This window comes from Conger conger, chromosome 13, assembly GCF_963514075.1.
Source record: "Conger conger chromosome 13, fConCon1.1, whole genome shotgun sequence".
Lineage (NCBI taxonomy): Eukaryota > Metazoa > Chordata > Actinopteri > Anguilliformes > Congridae > Conger > Conger conger.
Window position 1 is genome coordinate 8,626,783 of NC_083772.1, and position 20,098 is coordinate 8,646,880.

Here is a 20,098-nt window from a genome sequence, read left to right on the forward strand (position 1 = left end):
ACTCTGAACTTGGTAATGGTATGCAGGATCTTTTGAAAGCTACATCTTGCCAAAAACAAAATGGGCATTTGACCTCAACACATCCCTGCACTGCAGCTACATTTAGCAACACCATCCTGAGAATCTCAAATCCAGACTCCCAACACAGCATCTGCATGCTTTTTTGCCAATCTTGATATGCACCAAGGCATGCTTTTCATGATCACCGCCAAATATTAATTGTCTTTAATGGACATTTGTAGTTATTTGGGTAACAATTTTCTGTAATCAACGATTGAGACCGCAGGTCAAGGTTATGACATAGATATTCTACCTGCTTTGTAAAGAAACCAGCTCCATGAATATGACGGTTTCATTTTCAATCATGCTCTTTTGTAAGTCTGCATTTCCTCACCATGTTTTGGCAAGTCACTGAAATTCAGGACAAGTGTTTCAGGATCAGTCAGTTCTGACAAACCTGTTTCCTCATCCTTTGTTAGCAGCAGTGGCCAATACTTGGCAGGATATAGTGGGACAATGTGTAAAATGGCAGGCTGGCAGTTATTGTGATTAAGTCTCGCGAAAAAACAAGAGTCACATCATCATAGGTTTGGGAACAATATCGTTTTGTTGCTAATAGTACTCTTTACCTGCTCCCCTCTGAACGTCAGCCAATCGCCTCCTACTTGTCACCTCTTCAAAGCCTCCGTAATCCCGGTAGATCCTTCAGCATCTCATGCCCCTTCCACCTTTTCTCTCTTCCCCCTTCCAACATGTCACTTCTCTTCCAGCTGTCTAAAGATGGACCCGCTTTTCTTCTACAGGTACACATACACACAGTCCTTCTCATTTAGCAGTGTGGTAAAGGTCCTCTTTACAGACATTCTGCTGAAGTGCTCTAGAGCAGTAAATGAAACATGCTGGTGTGATGATTTGAGGCACTGAATGCTATGCTCCGAACCCCTGGGTGCTGTAGACTTGTTATTCCAGGGTGATGTTCAGGATGTCATAAAAGCTATTGGCTGTCTTCAAGTATGGTACATTCAGTTACATACCCATGTTAAATGTTTACACGGTCCACCATCTTCTCATGGACTTATTCATTCAGCCAGACACAGTGCTTCCACAGCCCTACCATACATACCGGAAACATTTAAAAATGAAGACAAGGCTAGGGGAAGAATGTTTTTAATAAAAACAAAACCAGCAGCATATTTGTCACAGAATGCAGTTGTTTTTTTATTTATTTATTGCTAGTGAGTGACATCACACACTCGAAAAATGCAAAACATGAAGTGAGTAGATTCACAGATTTAGTGTCAAAATAATTGCATACATGTCAAACCACATTAACTAATTAAATGTCCTGTGCAAGTTGTGGGCTTTAAGGTGGGGATTTCCCAGTTCTCTGGTTCTGCAAGAAGCAAACTCAGCCAGAAGATAATAGAGAATTTATAAGTGCATTCCAGAGAGATGCGTCTCCTAGCTCTGCATTCTGTATCCAGTGCGGTCTCATCTACTCTGGCATTAGGATCTTTTTATGACACTGACAGTATCTGGAACATCTCAACTTGAGCTTTAATTACGCCTCATTCTGTCCCCCACATCATAAAAAAAAATATACATTTTGAATTTAAGTCAACACCCTGTTCAAAAATAACTTAATAAAAATAAGAACGGACTGGTAAAATAGCACATTTTATTTTAAATATAAAAACATTTACTCCTGGGAGTGGAACCTGTTTAACTTGCACTCTAATTCCTACTGTGAAATGGTTAATGAAGTTTGTCTCAACACAACATAATTGTGATTCCTTCATGGTGCCAAGGAGCCAAATTTTCCTTGGCTTCCTGAAATACTGCAGGTCATACAGAGAGAGATGATCTTTTATTTATCCGTTACTCCAGAAAACAAATGAAACCTAAAGGGCTGAAGCCGCAGGGCTCCTGTCAGCACTCAGTGCTCCGGGAGTCCATTTCCTTGTTGGGCCTGTTCTTCTCACTGAAGAGCTTGAACAAGGAGAAAAAGACTGAGGTCTCCTGCTTCTTGGGCTTGGCCTTCTCCTCGGGCGTGGCCTGTTCCTCGGCCTTCGCCTTTGCGGACTGTGAGTTGGAGCGTCTCTGGAAAAGGCTGCCAAACTGAAAGCTGGGGGCCAACTCCAGTGTCTTGCCCTCTTTCTGTGACTCCTCCTGCCCCTTTGCAGAGGTCTGCCTCCCTGGAGAGTTCTGCTTCCGGAAAGTGTCAGAGCGCGTGGTGGGGCTGGTGCGGTTGGCCAGGTCCGAGGGTCGGACGGAGAGGCCTCTCGGCTTTGAGGAGCCATCGGCTGGTGAGGGCGAGGTTTTCCTGCCGTGGATCTCCTCCACCTTGGAGAGCATATTGTCAGCGGACCTCAACTTTCCCAGTGCCCCTAGGTGAGGGTGATGGCCGGAGACTTTGGGCAGCATCCACAAGTCGTCCTCCTGACTGTCGCTCTTCGGAGGGATGGAGAGGGTGTGACGGCGGCTCAGGGAGGTGGAGGTCATTCTGGGAGTGAAGCGGGGGCTGAGAATGGTCCGGGGAACCCCGTTGGCAGGTAGGTCCATTGAGAACTTTTGGCTTCGAGGGGAACCGAGGGAGGAACCGCTTTTGGGTGTCCGCGGGTGGTCCCCGATGGAGTGGTCCCCAGATGAAATACTACCCCTGCTACCCTGGTACCGCAGGACCTTACGGGACACCTCCCGCATCTTCTGCGCCTCTTCCTCATTCTGTCCCTCCTCTTCCTCCTCACTCTTTACTGACTTATGTCTCTCTGTAGAAGAGACGCAGCTGTTCTTTCTAGAAGGCGTTTCCAGACACTTTTGGTTTAGGTTTTGAGGGGAATCCATAGTGACTAACGGCTCCTGCTCCTTCACAATGCTCTCCCTCTTCTCTGCCTTATCTGAAGGTGCAGGCTGCACCTCCTCCAGAATACAGCTTTTGGTTTGCTCCTTGGCCAAGTTACGTTCGTTCTTTTGCGCCTCCATGGCTGGACTGCCGTTAGCCACCTCTGGTTCCTCCCGAAGGCTGTTCTCCTTAATGGCAATCTTCGCCACATTGCTGCTGGTGGGTGAGGGTGTCCCCGCCCTCCTCTGTGACCCACGGTTGCTCACAAACCTCTGCAGGATGGACTCCAGAGCCCCACCCTCCATGTCCTTGTCCTGGATGGAGCAGGTGGCGGTTGATCGGCGCTTCACACTGCTGTGGACCCTCTCTCGTCGTCTCCTCTTTACCTCCTCCGCTATCTCCCGTTCACGGTTCTCCTGTAGGGGCCAAACGGCAGAGGTTAGAGTCCCAGACTGAGAACTAATGGCTAAGAGTACTGACTACTTCATACGTCCAGCCCCCTCCAACTGCTCTAAATGTTATATTAGGCAGGCATATTTTCCCTTTGCCCTACTTTCTCATATGAACTTTACCCCTGGCCAAAAACAGAAGAGCAATAAGAATACACAATGATGGGACCAGGCCACTGGGCTCAGCATGTACAAACTGCTGATTATCTAGCACTGTGTCAACCCTGGACTAAAGGACCCTGAGAAGCTTTTATACAGAATTTCCCACCCCGTTCCCACCCACGTCCTCGTGTTCTACTGATGTCAACCTGAACAACCTTTCCTAATGCACTTGAAAGGTCAAAGGTCATGCTCGCCTGGATGGCCCGTATAAACTTCTGGCAGAAGGAGTCAAAGATGGTGCAGCACTCCTCCAGTTTGAACTGGTTGGGGTCCTCGCAGAAGTATTCCGCCACCAAGAGGTTCACGGCATTGAGGGACTGAAAGGAGGCCTCCACCTCGGCCAGCTGCATCTCTGCTTCCTGCAGAAGAAGGGTCAGAGGTCACGTTCCACACCTTTATTACCCAGAGCTAATTATGGAGAATCTGCAGTGTTGACTGGTGTTCCTGATAGAGGCTGAACCACAAGGCTGAGCGACAGTGAACCGATGCTTTGAATGAATGATTTCCCTCCCTATTTCTGATGGTGCTCTTAGTCTCCAGAGAGCGGAAAATCTGCTGTATTATACTGCAGCAGGACTGATCCAAACATATGCCTCTGAGAAGAGCAAGACATGTACATCTCACCTCCAGGAACAACTTCATCTGAGCTTCCAGATCTGGCTGTTTCCTGGCGTTTTTCTGTGCCTCCTCCACTTTCCTCTTCTCTCTCTGGAAGTCTGCCTCCACCTCCTGTTTCTGGATCCTACACAAGTACAATTTCCGGGCATTTAAACTGGCAATACAGTGTGGATGCCATGATTTAATTAAAAGGGCAAAAACTCCACTTGAAATACCTGGCTGCTGTGCCGATGTGTTGCAGTTGATCAGGGAAGTTGAGCAGGTCTCCGTCGATCTTATGTGCTTGCTGTAATAAAAGGTGGAGAAGTTAAGTGAGGAGGATCCAGGATTGTATGGAGTATGAAATAAAGATGTTGCTGGGATGAGGGCGAGTAAAGGCAGCCTAGCCTTGTGTATTCTTTCACATTAATGAGACAGTGGGAAAGCTAAGGGTTACTTTAAGCATTTATTCCAAATAAGCTCAAATGAAACAAGTGTGCCAGTTCTCCTTTAAAAAGATAGAAACACAGTATAGAACAGTACTGATTCTTCACTGGAAATCAACCCCCCTGACCGAGCAGAGGGATGGTTTGAGAGTCTGCAGCCCTACGGACTGAGTCCAGCGGAAGGGGTCTCACCATCACCACGTAGTGCATGAGATTCATCCCAGGTTTGTTTGCCTTGGTGTCCACCAGCTTCAGGAGAGAAGCCATTTTGAAACCAATGGCGCTGCCAGCATAGCCACCCTGCAAAAACATGGGAGGATGTGATATTTAAAGGGCTTTCCTCCTGTTTAATGGCCTGGTTTTTAGGAGCTTTTTTGTTTTGTCCCCCCCCCCCCCAAAAAAAAATCCAAGTCAGTGCTTTCAATCACGAGTAGTGATTTGTTACATCACATATTTTTGATCCTACATACAAACAGGTTAACATTCTAATCACATTTATTTGATCCTACATACAAACGGGTTAACATTCTAATCACATATTTTTGATCCTACACATGAATGGGTTAACATTCTAATCACATTTATTTGATCCTACATACAAATGGGTTAACATTCTAATCGCATATTTTGATCCTACACACAAACGGGTTAACATTCTAATCACACATTTTTGATCGTACACACAAATGGGTTAACATTCTAATCACATATTTTGATGCTGGACACAAACGGGTCGACATTCTAATCACATATTTTAGATCCTATGCACAAACAGGTTAATGGCCTTCCCATGCCAGCCCTGCCTGACCCCTGTACTCACTGCGTTCATGTAGTTTCCAGTCTTCAGCACCAGTCGTATGATAGAATGAAGGTCATCACAGTCCAGCAGCTCTAGAAAGGTTAAGTCAGAAATACGTTTAGTGGGGCCTGCTGCTCACTAACAGTGGCTTCAGAAAGTATTCAGAACCTTTCACTTTTTGCACACTATTCTGTTGTATATTTTATTTTAAATGGATAAAATTGCCAATTTTGCCCATAAATTTACACTCAACCCATAATGACGAAGTGAAAACATGTTCTCAGACATTTTTTGCTCATGTATTAAAAATCTAAAACTGGGCCAGGAAGGGTGCAAAATTGGCCAGAGTCTGGTCAGGGGGTTGGAGATCTTTTGTCAGCAGGCTATTCCCCAACTCAAATATGCAACAGGCAGACTCCTCTGGTTAATCGGACAAAGAGTGCAGTTCTCAGGCTGAAGGCGGAGCTGTTAATGTGAGAAACGGCTTGCCAGGCCACGTAGTTGAGGCAGAGACCCTCAGTGTTCAAACTCAGACTCAATGATACGTGTTTGCCGTTGTATTTTATGGGTAAACGGTGAGGCCAGTTGAGCTGAATGGCACGTTATGGCTTTGAGAATAACTGTGTGTGCAGCATTGGAATGGGTTCAAAAACTGAACCAGTATAGCAGAGTCTAAAATGTGTTGTTTTCGGTTTTTTTCAGTTCCCCCTTTGTGAAAGAGATTTGAATCTTAATGGGGGTGTAACCAGTAAAATAATTGAAATGGTAAATAAATCAATTGGATCGAAGAATGCAGAGAGCTGAGAACTATTTTAGCATTAGCAATTTAGCATTACTGAGCTGGTTCTAAATGAGAATGGTGCTTGATGTTGCCATGGAGATGAGTTGGCAGAAGGAAGAAAGCAGGTGAGCTCTGATTCTTGTCGCGCGTGTGATTCATGCATTGCAGCACTCATAATTAACTGTCAACTGGTAGGCTAAGTAGTCTGCAAATTCTCAATTATTCGTTTTATTAGTGACAAATTACCTTCACATGCACTTCTCCCTTCCAGTTCCCTCAACTTGGACCATAAAAAATTCACACAATCACTGTTTACTGTTAAATATTAGAAACCGGTATCTAACAACCGGCGGACTGAGGTAATGGTGCTATGTATGGCTTTTTTCATAATGCGACAGTGTCAGTGCGACAGGGTACAGATTTGTTGTCACTGTCCTTTAAACTGTAAATACGGTTCGTCTTGTGATTTGTACGTGCAGTGCGTTCTGAGACAACATTGTTTACTACAGTACCTCTGGCAGCTGTGGTCATGGTGGCAATAGACTGCTTCATCTCATCCATGAAGGGGGAGAACTCCTCTCTGAGGACTAAACTTCTGAGTCGTTCTTCATATCTGGAGAGAGAGAGAGAGAGAGAGAGAGAGAGAGAGAGAGAGAGAGAGAGAGAGAGAGAGAGAGAGAGAGAGAGAGAGAGAGAGAGAGAGAGAGAGAGAGAGAGAGAGAGAGAGAGAGAGAGAGAGAGAGAGAGAGAGAGAGAGAGAGAGAGAGAGAGAGATGACTCCCTATACAGCCCTTTTGTTGTGGGAATTATTCGGTCCATTTAATTGAAGCAAATGTCACGTCCAACGCGGTCTGACATTCTGTTACAATTCAAAATGCCAAGTATTCTACGTTCATGACACAGGTGTGGGCTTTCGGGATTACGTCAGACGGTATTTCAGGAAACAAATGGGAACACAAAAACAAACAAATGCAAGTGTCATCAGGAAAGCTTGCATTCGTGACAGATTACACGCAGCTCAGATGAAAGGCACCAGCTCTCGTACAAGAGACCCCAGTCTTTAATGCATGTAGAACTCAAAAGAATCCTTAAAGCCTTTGAACAATTACTCCGTCAATGAGGAAGACTAACAATGCAACAATGCTAAACATAAGGGAACGCTGACCCCCCCATTGAGGGACTGAAATGGCTTGTGATGACATCACAGAGCCCCAGTAACGCATACTCACCCAGGTACCCTCACCAGCAGGGCCATGAACAGGTCGGCCTCCGATAGCAGGGAGAGGTCACCTTTGTAGGCGAGAAGCTGCTTCACCTGAACCAGATCCAGACACAAGACCCACACTTTAGACATCGTCTCCGTACGGCTGGCTATGCAACATCAGAGCACAGGCCAACCGTAACTGTCCAATATCAATTTTATTCCATCGTTGAAGTCATAGCCAGGTTTTGAACTGTGATGTGTCTATCCGCATATTTGGGAATTGCTGCCGATGTATTACTTTTAGTGAGCATTGTTATGTGGACATATCATTGCATATCAACTCAAATGAAGAGAGCCACAGCATCTCTTCAATTTCTTTCATTTTTGGTGTGATGGTAGGCAATGATGAGGAACTGAAATCCTGAAAATTTGAGTTTCATGCACTGCTTAAAATCTGATGTCAAAAAACCTTTTACTCTTTTCAGTAAGATATTGGGCCTGAAGTGATATTTTTTGTTCATAAGAAGCCATTTGAGGGATCATATCCCAAAAGGTAAACACATTTTTCTCCCATAAAAAAACAATGAACAATGAAGATAGAACCAATGAAAAATGCATTTAAAGTCAATTTATGCATAATTTTGACACCCCTGAAAAGCGCGTCAGAAGTTTATCATCATCCTGAACTTTGGATATGCTGAAGATTCAATCAAGATCACCTTTCATGAACAAAGTCATCATGGTGTCTTGATAGGTTTGGTTTCTATGGCAGCTTAAAAAACCCTAACCTCTTACATTAGTATGTTATTTTATTAGGTGACAATGTAACTTTCAAGTACATTGTATTTTTTAAGAAACTTGCAGATAAAAACTGTCTAAATTCATATAACCATGGACTTTTCAATCAATTATATTTATGTACCATGCAGTTTAGTCAATTATATACAAAAAGACCAGTTCCAGAATCTGATACATTTATAAACCGCAGGAAAATAAAGTAACAATGTTATGATTAATATGAATTACTGGTATCCATTTTATTCAAGCATGGAATTTCTGAGTCTACAGATTTTTAGTTAACTCCTAGAGCAAGAAATTAATTTCATGTGCCTGCCTTCTATTTTTTCATTTAGATTTATTGTTGCTTCATCAATCCGATAATCCCTCCCACTTCTCTGCATTAATGTGGAACAGGTACATGGTAAGACTTGCAAGAAGAGCATCCCTACAAGCAACAGTAGAGAACCATACCTTAACACCACAACAGCTGTACAACTGAACATCAGCAAACATCAATACTGTACACTTCTTCTACGTTCCAGCTGAAGAAATCCAAGCTCACAAGGGGAATAACCGGAAGCCCAAGTTTAATTTAATGCAGAGAAGTGGGAGGTATGATCAGCTACATAAAGCAACAACTGAAAAAAATAGAAAGCAGTCACGTGCATTTCATGTCTTGCTCCAGCAGTTGAATAAAATGGTGTCTGTGGGTATTTGGGATTTCCTTTCAATCAGCAGCCAGTTCAGGCCTTGAGAACACAGCGAGTGGACTTTCTAGCCCAGGGGTATCAAACTCCAGTCCTGGAGGGCCGCAGTGTCTGCTGGTATTTGTGGTTTCCTTTCAATCAGCAGCCAATGAAGGTTTTGAGAACAAGGTGTGTGGACTCTTTAGCCAATGAAAGTCTTAAAAATGTATCTCTCTGAAACACAACAAAAACCAGCAGACACTGCGGCCCTCCAGGACCGGAGTTTGACACCCCTGCTTTAGCCAATCGATGACTCAAATTAATCACTCGTGTTGAAACGCACCAAACGGCAACAGACCCTGTGCCTGGCCAGGACTGGAGTTTGACACCCTTTCGGTAAAGATTCTGCAGCATCACTGACCTCTCCATCTTCAGGCAGCAGTTTGAACATGTCCTTCAGTTTGCCTCTTCCAAACGACTCTCCGTTTCCTTGAGAAATATCCTCCACCATCTCTCTGACTGGCCTGTAGGGGGCAAACAGGGGCCATCAGCCAGCTATTCCAATGCTTAATGACTTCAGACAAGGTCATTAAAAAGACATGTGGCACAACAACCACAGCAAAAGTCATCACAGAATACAAGAAAATCAATCTTTTTTTTTGGCACAAGTTTGGAATCACCTTGTCTTTTTATGATTTAATATTTTATTTTCCTTGTTTGTAATTCACACATGGTCAAAGTGCAGACTCAGAGCTTAAACAATATTTTTTGGTAATTACAGCACTTTTTATATGTAGTCCGCCATTTCAATGTTGACAAAAGTTTTGTATTCAGTTGCTTATCCTTTGCATGTCGTGACTTCCTGATGTCTGTGACCCACCAACATCATCAGGACAACCTGGAAATAAGCTATCCAGGATGATGTTGATAGGCCACAGGAAGTCATGGCATGCAAAGGATATGCAGCCGAATACAAAACATGGGTTTTACTTTACGTTTTGTTAACTTGTCTCAAACATTGAAATCGGAGACTAGATATACACTCAGTGATCACTTTATTAGGTAAACCTGTACACCAGGTTGTTAATGCAAATATGTAATCAGGCAATCATGTGGCAGCAACTAAGTGCGTAAAAGCATGCAGACCTGGTCAAGAGTTTCAGCTGTTTTTCAGACCAAATGTCTGGGATTTTCACGCACTAGAGTTTGCAGAGAATGGTGCGAAAAACAAAAAACATCCAGTGAGCAGCAGTTTCGCGGGCAGAAACTGCCTTAATGAGAGAGAGAGTTAATGAGAGAGGTCAGTGGAGAAGGGCCAGACTGGTCAAAGCTGACAGGAAGGTGACAGTAACGCAAATAACCACACATTACAACAATGGTATGCAGAAGAGCATCTCTGAACACACAACACCAATAAGTCTTAAAAAAAAAAATAATTAAAAAATAATTTAAAAATCTAAAAATACCTATTAAAGTGCTAACATAGAAGTGCTGTAATTACTACATGGTGAAACCAAAATGTATAAAAATACCTTTTAATAAAAGAAAGAGAAAGGGATACACACTCCCATTTTTTCCAGTTTGACTCAGTTTCAGTTTGAATCCATAACAGATTCCTTACAGATGGAGGTAGAGGCCCTTGAAAAAACATGTTGGATTGTGCACACAGTTCACTACCTGTCATGTAACAGTTGCGGCAAGTGCGCACAGGAAGTTGGATTTCAGAAATATTCGTGCATTACTCATACTGCACAGTCCAACGTCCCTCCCTGGCAACAGCCCTGCTGTTAAACACACCCTAAACTCGGCGCAAACCACAGACAGCACTGCAGTGCAACCTGGGAAAGCCCCCATTTGCTGTAACCACACCAAAACACTGCTGCCTCTGATCTAAACGGCCTTAATTCCTAAATGAGACTTTGTTCCGACAGCGTACCGAACACTAAACTCAGTAAACTCACTAAAATCAGAGGAAATTGACTGGTCAATGTTATGGAGAAGTAAACTGATAAAAAAAAAAGGGAATATGGACCTTGGGACTATAGATCAGGTGAGGATTAAACCTCCAAGATCAATAAGCACAAGCTGTTGTAAAGAACGCCTGCCAATCCTCAACAGTAAGTCAGCGCTTTTTTGTTTTTGTTTTAATGCCCTACGGGGATTATGGCAGTTTGTGTTTAAATTAGACCTTCCCAACGAAGAAAACTTCCAGAAAAGCGGGGGAGGCGGGAGAGTAGAGAACGTCAGCGTGCCTCTCTTCACTGTTGATCTGCGGAGAGGGCTGACCTGTTTCTGCGCTCTGTCACACCTCGCGCTGGCGTGTACGGACACGCAGGAGAGGCAGCGCTCCGCGGACCGAGCTCCCCGTGCCTGCTCACCGTCTCCACCGCGCACCCCGACCACGCCCGCCACGGCACGCGGCAAAACGCTCACCTCTTGAACTGCTTCAGGAAGATCCCGATGTTCATGCTCTTCTTTGCCTGGAGAATGGACACCTGGACAGTGGCCGAGAAGAGAAAGGCACAGTCAGCAAAAACAGCCAATCGGGCGACGAGACGGCGTCACATCGGCAATAATGGCAAGTGGAAGGGTGACGCTGTGCAAGGCCCGTGCCCTTTGTCCCGCTGTATTGACCTGCGAAGGACACACACTATCCCTCTTCAGGAGTGCAGACTCCAGACTCCAGGCTGAATGACTCAGATCAGTGTATCTAAACCATTGTCACATCCATAAGGACAAAATTGATTCCAAAGAGTTAAAGATTGACAGAAACCCAATTTTGTTCAACAATATTTACATAGTTCATTGCAACAACAAACAAAAAAACAGTATTAAAGGCGTTGAGCCAATTATGTTATCAGTTATTATTATATTATTTGTATTATTACTATATTATCTAATACTGTGAGCATGTGCAACTTTCATTCATTATATAAATGTAAATATAAAATATATATCTTATCAAATGTACCAAACCCCACAGTACTCTAATTTAGGAGATTCAGAGATCACATTTCAATTGATCTGCCCTCAAATCCGATCAGATGCATGTTGATATTGGCATTTTTAATTTCACTTTTGGAAAGCCCTTTGATTGTGATGGATTTTTTATTTATTATTATTACTTTTATATTTCAAAAGAGAGCTCAAAAGTGGCATCTTGCCTGTAGGATCAGCACATGATGGAGATTTCTGATTTCATGAAGGAAGCTTTTCCTTGCCCTGGACTTCAGCTGATTATGAACCGCCTGGGCCATCCCAAAAAATGTGAAACATGGGAAAACTCAAGAGCTGTATTTGGGCTGTACACCTGCACACTGATATTGTTTCTCTACTAAAGTACTAAACTAAATTAAAATCAATATACTGAATCTGAATATGTAGCCCAATTTTATTCAGTGCACTGTTTTTGTTCACATTCGATATGCATTTGTACTGTGCTCATGGATCAAATTTAAGGCAACCCTGGTCCTGGAGCGCCATGGGGTGTGCTAGCTTTTGTTGTTACTCAGCACTTAATTGATCAATTAAAGCAGTTGATTACTCAGTTAACTGGCCTCACCTGGTTTCTTGGGTATGAATCAGTTGCTGGTATTAAGGCGAAAACAAAAACCAGCACACCCTGCGGCTCTCCAGGACAAGGGTTGCCGACCCCTGGCATAGATGAGCAAACATGATAAATCTATACTAGCCCTGAAACTCTCTCAGTTCACTCCTACTGAAACATTACATATTATTCTTAAGAACACACGCATGTTAGAAAGTTCTTCAGACACATATCTGTAAATAAATTAATAATAATCTTGACATTATACAGACATATCAAAAAACAAGCCTTTCGGATTAAATTGCCATTCGAAGTAAAATATAACTTCCTCTAACTGCTCAAATATTTCACGCACGCATATACCATCATACTACAGCATGAAGAGCGTGGAACACTCACGGCAGCCATTTCAATGGGGACCGAAAACAGCAGAGTCAAAAGAAACCTCCTTTCCAACCACAGCCTATGACACAAGGGTCACAACATTTGGGTAAACAAAGCGCGGAGGACAACTATGAAGACCCCACCCAAACACGCAGGCAAAACACCAATTAACAGCACTTTACCCCGACAATAAGACTGCAGATCAATGCACACCTTGTATCAATCTCCGCTTAAATGCATTGCACTTCACACTTCGGCTTCAGCGTCTTCATCTTTAGGGGGATGAAAACTAACATTAAACGACTGTAAACAGTACTTCATGGGTACAGCTATTCATTAGCGGGGGGGGGCAAACATTACAATCAACCTCTATGAAGAGCTCAGAAAACCACAGCTATACCACACACTGGAGGCCAAGGATAATTTGTCCAGAGAAATAACCAAAATATCCTCGCTTTAAGGAATCTGCATTCCCCTTTACACATATTTACAGTTCATCACATTTAGTAATACTGTAATTGCATCATTTAGCAATTATATAAACATTTACTAATGGCTCCACTATTCCTTGTGGTATGTTGAAATGTGTCGACTGTGTAATTGGGTTCAATGGGCAAAATGCCCTGAATGGAGAAAAAAAACAAAAACAAAGTCAAAATAAATTAACTGTTGGAAAGAGAAGGCCTTGATATCTTGGCACATTTCAAAGGGGAACAACTGACCATTCAATGACTTAAAACTCTTCCTCAGAGTCAAACCCTTTCAAAAGCAAATTTTTTTTTGCCTGCCTCTTGCCATCTGGGTGGCAATCTGGGTTTTAATTATTGATAAACAGCTAAGCCAGTTCCCCGTTTTCCGTTTGCAGTTTTCCGTGGTCAGGATCATTGGGGGGGCTATCACAGCATTCAGTGGGCTACACCTTGCCTCTGACTCACTGCATATTCAAGGATTTTTATACTTATTTTTTTAAATTCTGTATGTAAATACTTTGATTGATTGTATGCTGTTTATTGTTATTTGTAACGTTTGTCTGAACTGTACCTGTCGGTCTCTATGCCTGTATGTGTTTTTTTTACCTATGTACATAGGTCTCACTTGAAAAAGAGATTCCTATTCTCAATGTGACCACCGATAAAAATAAAGGATTAATGATAATCACAGGGACTCCACCAGATCTCATCCGGTATTTCGCTGGAACCAGAACATGTCATCCATAGAAAACTAAATTCCCTAAAAAGATGGGCCAGTTTTCACATGTCATTATTGACTTTTCTTGACGATTATCATTGCAAAAGCACCACCACTTCACAAGAAATTCAGGTCACTAGAAACTGAAGCGGGCGTTGATTCATTTTCTCCAAAATGAAATGCAGACTACATGGTATTTACATGCATCACCCTGATTACTAGCAGAAATATTGTGTCACCGTCGTCTTTCAAAATATCGGGAAATCTCTTGTGGTCTTTCACAAGGACAATAAATCAGCGGTGAAGCAGCATGGCCATGTACAACCTCATTTTACAAGTACAAAGGTAAGATTTTTGTGTTAAAATATTGTTACAAAACCATTGTAAATCCCTTCTTATCATTGAAAAAGGCTCACTGACATGTGACTCACCCTCTGCCTGTGTTTATAGTCCTTAAATTCGGGTTTCAACAGGCTGGCACTCTACCAAAGCATCGTATAAGCTGTACAATAATTCAAGCTCATCGGTTGAAAATTGGTTCTAATTGCCACAGCCAATGGCGTGTCAACTTCAGTGTGTTCACAGAGAAGGGGGAGGGATAAACAGTCTTGTGTGTTGAAGTTGTTTGTTGCTGCAATTCCTCTCCTGACCGTTAGAAGTCCAAAATTACCTATTGTACCTTTAAGAAGTGACAAAATAAGTAGTAAAATCAGACGACATGGCTCAGGCAGTAAGAGCAGTCGTCTGGCAGTCGGAGGGTTGCCGGTTCGATCCCCCGCGGTGTCGAAGTGTCCCTGAGCAAGACACCTAACCCCCAAATGCTCCTGACGAGCTGGTCAGGGCCTTGCATGGCAGCCAATCGCCATCGGTGTGCGAGCGTGTGTATGAATGGGTGAATGGAGAAGCATCAATTGTACAGCGCTTTGGATAAAGGCGCTATATAAATACCTGCCATTTACCATTTAGAAAAGAAAATGCAGTGACCCCGGAAGTTGAGTTTCTTTGAAGTTATATTCTCCATTCTGGAAACAGTAAACCAACACATACCATCTCCAAATATGCGAGTTATGCACATATTTCTACAGGAAAGCTAAACATGATGAGGCATGCCGCAATAGCAGGCCCTTCAGAATGAATGCAAATGCTGCCGGCTCCACTACCAGGCAGTCCTCGTCCTGAAGACGGGATCAACTTAGGGCTACATAGTACAGGGTGAATATCTGAAACCATCTCCCGATTGTCATCAACATGCCAAAAGAACTGAGCCCTCAGGCCTGGTCTCACACAGTACATTGCACTGTCATCCACCTGGACATCAAACTCTGTGCAGACACCAACCGTTAGGAATCGGTGGGTGTTGGCCAGGGGGCTCGAAGATTTCATGTGAAATCATGAAATGTTGCTTATGCCCAGTTTCCAAAGAAACTGGCAACTTCAAAAACTGGTGTTTCTTGTGCTTCCCAAGTAACTGCATTATGGGAATACAAGTACGTACGTCAGTACTTGTTGCAACAACAGGCTGCAGAGATTTCACCATTTGAACATGTATGTAACATGTATGCACATTTTTCTGGGATATGAGACTCTCAAGGATAGCCAAGGAATGGGTTCTCTAATATTAGGGCACATAGTTTAACCCACCATTATAATCAACTGAGTGCTTCCATACAGCGAACCACACAGATACTAGGTGATCACCTACCTATTCCAATACCACTGAAAGCTCGGTCTCCATTCTGCTGCTACAGAGACATCCGAATTCGATCCTTTAAAAATCATTGGCAGGCCTGGCCAAGTACAATACTGGGGCAATGGGTGTGTTTGGCACTGTATTACAGAAAGGCTGCTCTACAGGACAGGACAGAAGTACTGTATGTGAGCAGAGTATCTGCTGGGCCTATATAATCTGTGCTGATGGCCATAAAAGTACAGAGGGCTGTGGTTCCCTCCACGTCGGGCCGCGGGGCAAACTCACCGGCTCGCCTCCCTGCGCGGAGGAGGGCAGTCCCCTCACGCTGCTGCGCGAGGAGGCCTGTTTCTGCTGCTGGCCCGGCCCGCCCTGGCTGAACAGCTCCTCCATGCGCTTGGTGTCCAGCTGAAACTCCTCCGTGGACTTCTGCACCGTCCAGATGTTGCGCTTTCCGACGACACTCTGCTTGGGGATGGTGACCCAGTTGAAGTTGCGCATCCGGGAACGCCGCTGGGCGCTCCTACACAGGCCATGGCCTCCGCCGAGGGGGGGCGGAGGAGGAGGGAGGCCGGGGGGAGGTGGAGGTGGAGGAGGAGGAGGTGGAGGTGGAGGTGGAGGTGGAGGAGGAGGAGGAGGTGGAGGTGGAGGTGGAGGTGGAGGTGGTGCTGTGGTTACAGGAGGGGCTATGGGTTCTTGTCCATCAGGAGCAGAATCTGATGGGCCAAGGGAAGAGGGAGTTGGAGCTGTATCCATGGTTACGTCACCGTCCATCTTTCTTTTCTTTTTTTTAAAAAGTTTTTAGCCCGGACGTCCTGGGGATTTGGGATCAACCCCAAACTGAGCTGGGGCGGCGGGTGATGAGGTTGTGGCCAATACTAAACTAATTTCCACCTGTGGATTGACAATCCCAAATCGGGTTTTAATTCGTTTTAAAAATGGGTTTAAAAGTGACAAATGTTTTTCAATCTTCTACAGCCAGGGTCTGTGGTCCATCTTTTGTCTGTGATGGCTGCTTTTGAAAGAAAATAAATCACAGAAGTTGGCAATCAGTTGTATGATTCTGAAAGTTGTATCCATCTCTTTTACAAAGTAATGGACCGCAAAATTTTGGTAAAACAGAGGTTTTATTCAGATTAACTGCAACAAGTATTTTAGATAACGGATTCAGACTGCCAGGCAATAAACTCCATCAGGTCAGTAACACAGCACTGAAAGAAACACAACAGCTAGCTGCCAAATATGCGCATATGTAACCCCTACCATAAAATAATGTTTTATGAGAATGTCAGCAAAATATTCAATGAAAACGCATGTCGAAGTCAGGACAGCTGATAAGGAAGTCAATGGACAAAAAAAACAGACACAAAAGAGCGACTTTTTTACGCTTTGGACTGAGGTACGAACTGGTGGAATTATGCACTACGGTTACTGAAAGGCCTTTGATCCTTTTATAGTAGGAAAAAAAATAAGTTTAATTGAGACTAAACATATCACAAACGGCAACGAATAATATAAAAGTTTCCCAATCAGGAATCATTCATATGGGAAGTAAGCTTATGCGCCACTACCCTATTCACTACCATTAAAATTGCTCGATTAAATTGGCTACAGTTTATGGAACCATTTCACATCCTGTTCCTTATTTTACTCGTTCAGGTTTTACTACCAATTACCTAAATGATCTAGCCATTTTGACGAAATAAATAGGATACGTAATAAGTAATAAATAAACAATCAAGAGCTTGACCGTTTAGGAAGCATTTAAATGTGTATGTCGAAATAGGCAACATCTTGAAGGCATATCTCGTTCACTACAGCTACGGCTAGAGTAAAAAAAATAAAGTTTGCAAGTTACCACTTCGAAAATAGATCCGCTTGAATCACAAATCATCCGAACGTCTCGCTCCGTGGTTAAATAATATTCGCTAAAGAATGATCATTCCAGCGCAGCCTCCCGCAAATCAGACTCTTGTCCAGATAGTCCTCTTGCTGCCGTAGTGTCCGGACGATGTTGCAAACAAGCTTCACACCTGCGCCAAAGTCACACGCCCAACTGTTAACCCATGCACTTCCAGTCTGCAGACACAACGCACTTCATGGCGTGACCGCAGTTACCAAAAGAGGGGTGGAACGATCGGCTAGACCACTATAGCCCAATAACCTACATGATCTGCTCATCCCACGTAAGCTACCAACAAGGAGTAACTTTACTGAATTCAAAAGCAAAAAGTAGCATGCAGTCAGCTAACCTGTCAAATGGATAGAAAAATCGGTTGTTTATATGATATTGATTGATATAAATTACCCAGATTAGTACTAAAAGAAAATGTAGGCTATTGGCAAAATATAAACATATATTTTTCATAGATGTTATGGATATACTTACAAATATCTATTAAAAATATCTAAGTGGTAAAAAACGATTCACGTAGTCTACTAATCAGTAACGTTATTAGACGTAAACTGCTGGTATTTTCCCGACAGCAGCTCATGGTACCGTTTTCAGAAGCGTAACTACAAACTTTTGAATCCATTTACGTTATTAAATTATTAACATAACTAAAGTCAAATTTGCTGGGAAACATCATTTGATGACAGCAAGCTCCCTCTTGTGCTTATCCGTGGTATAACTGACCGACAAATACCTGGTGAGTTTTGGATTTTAAAGCACTTAAAATATTTCATATGTAAGATTCCTGAAATAAGACACTGGGCAGATTTTTGAAAACATGTTTTTATTTTGTGTGTCCTGGGAGCTCACACATTCCTGGCCAATGTGAGAATTCATGGAAAATATTGACATGAACCGGACTTTGGTTCCATTTTCAGCATCTTAAATATTAACATGAATATAATTCATACACTACAATATCACAGAGCAGCCTAAAAAAATAGATTGTACGCAAATCATATTTCATATAAACCTTCGGTTTCATCCAATAACTGAGACCACTGAGGAGTTACTTCAAATGTACCACATAATTAGATGGTAAAACAAAATCCTGATTCAGTAAGATTTTGAAAAGTAGAAACAATCAACTCAATCTATAATTACAATGGGATCAACCACTGATGGGACCTTAAAGTGTCTATACTGTATAACAACAGATAACCTGGGATACACCCACTCACAAAAAACAAACACAAATCCTTTCAAGTCTCGCTTGTCTTTCAAGTTGAGCCACTCTTATAGGTTATAGGGACTGGTTGCATAAATCTTACCAACACAATTTTTCTTTGCATTGCCCTCAATCAACGAGCATACTACTTCTACCTTTAATATAGTCCGTCTTGCTCAGGTCGGAGAGGCTGGACAGTTAGGTGACCTCTGCTGTGGGAAGTTTCAAGTAATTATATTTTTATAGTATTATATATTATAATATTTTCCATAGAAATGTAATTTTTTCTCCCCCGGGTTTTCCTTTCCATAGCCACAAAGCCCAGTGCAGAATCCACACAGACCACACACACATTGAAAAATACCAGTTCATAATCTCTGACTGTAAGACAGCACCTGAATAGATGGCAGACCTATTCTGAATATTCATAAGGAAAGCAGTCTGGGCAAAATAGAGGATGTCATTCAGCAATTTTATCGAATAATCTTCTGTATAATTAAGCAAAGCTTCCTTCCAATTTTGTTTCATGAATGAAAAAAGAATGAATTGCTCTGAACTTTGCAACTGCTAAGGCTGTTATTGGAAGGAAGTCAGACGACACTACAATTGTTCCACTACAGAAAGGACAGGGAAGCACTTTTCAAGAAATATCTTTTTTCTGGAGAGTTGGCCTGGCTGCAGTCTGCGGGAGACTATATTTGATCAAGCACGTACAGTTAGCAAACATTTTTCACACCGAAGCCTTCGGTAAACACCACCTATATTCTGGCCATGACAGCTACATTAACGCAACAGGATAGCGTGTCTATATCTGGTAAACAGTTTGTTTTGGAGTTGTGCCTTAGGTGCACATGTTTCAATGCTCGTGCTTTGGGTGGCAGTGTAGGGGAGAGGCTTGGGAGCTGGGCTTCCAACCCTGAGGTTGTGTATTCAGTTCCTGGGCGGGACACTGCTGATGTACCCTTGGGTAAGGTACTTAGTACTTAGATTTACTTCAGTAAACACAGCTCTATGAACGCAGAGTACGTGCAGAGTCTAGCTGTGTGACATGCTCTGGATAAAAGCATTTGCTTCAAGCCTAAAATATAAATACAAGTGCTGCAGAGAACACAAGGACAGAAGAGAAATGTTACACATTCAGAGACTTTCCACCATGGCCAAAAGGAGTCTTCTACAGGGCACAGTTAAATATTCAGTGTTACAGAGAACATATGGCCCCTATTAAGAGTCAAGTGTACTTTGTTAAGAGTTGAATTAATACTGGACATTTTGCTGGGTGTACAGATTTTTGCATAAGATCATATTGCGTATGATTTTGTACCATCCACATGAAATACTTTATCATCCAATCAAGAGCTGTAGAACAAGGTACATATACACTCAGTGAGCACTTTATTAGGTATTTATTAGATTTATTTTTTTAG

General features: G+C 42.9%; 1 protein-coding gene across 4 annotated transcripts; it reads right to left on the reverse strand.

The window, feature by feature from the left end:
- Positions 1–1,175: 1,175 nt before the first annotated feature.
- On the reverse strand, positions 1,176–17,626 carry fhdc4 (FH2 domain containing 4). 4 transcript variants are annotated; one of them, XM_061217550.1, is made up of 12 exons: positions 17,411–17,626; positions 15,841–16,268; positions 11,180–11,241; positions 9,168–9,270; positions 7,306–7,391; positions 6,589–6,689; positions 5,317–5,387; positions 4,689–4,796; positions 4,287–4,357; positions 4,078–4,195; positions 3,648–3,812; positions 1,176–3,258 (listed from the first exon to the last, which is right to left on the reverse strand). In XM_061217550.1, the coding sequence occupies exons 2-12, from the start codon at positions 16,051–16,053 to the stop codon at positions 1,930–1,932; spliced, it is 2,427 nt and encodes an 808-aa protein (XP_061073534.1). In that variant the 5' UTR covers positions 16,054–16,268; positions 17,411–17,626; the 3' UTR covers positions 1,176–1,929. The 4 variants fall into 4 exon arrangements, with proteins under 4 accessions (XP_061073534.1, XP_061073533.1, XP_061073532.1 ...); XM_061217549.1 differs by having other exon boundaries at positions 15,841–16,446; XM_061217548.1 differs by having other exon boundaries at positions 15,841–16,564.
- Between the last annotated feature and the right edge of the window lie 2,472 nt (positions 17,627–20,098).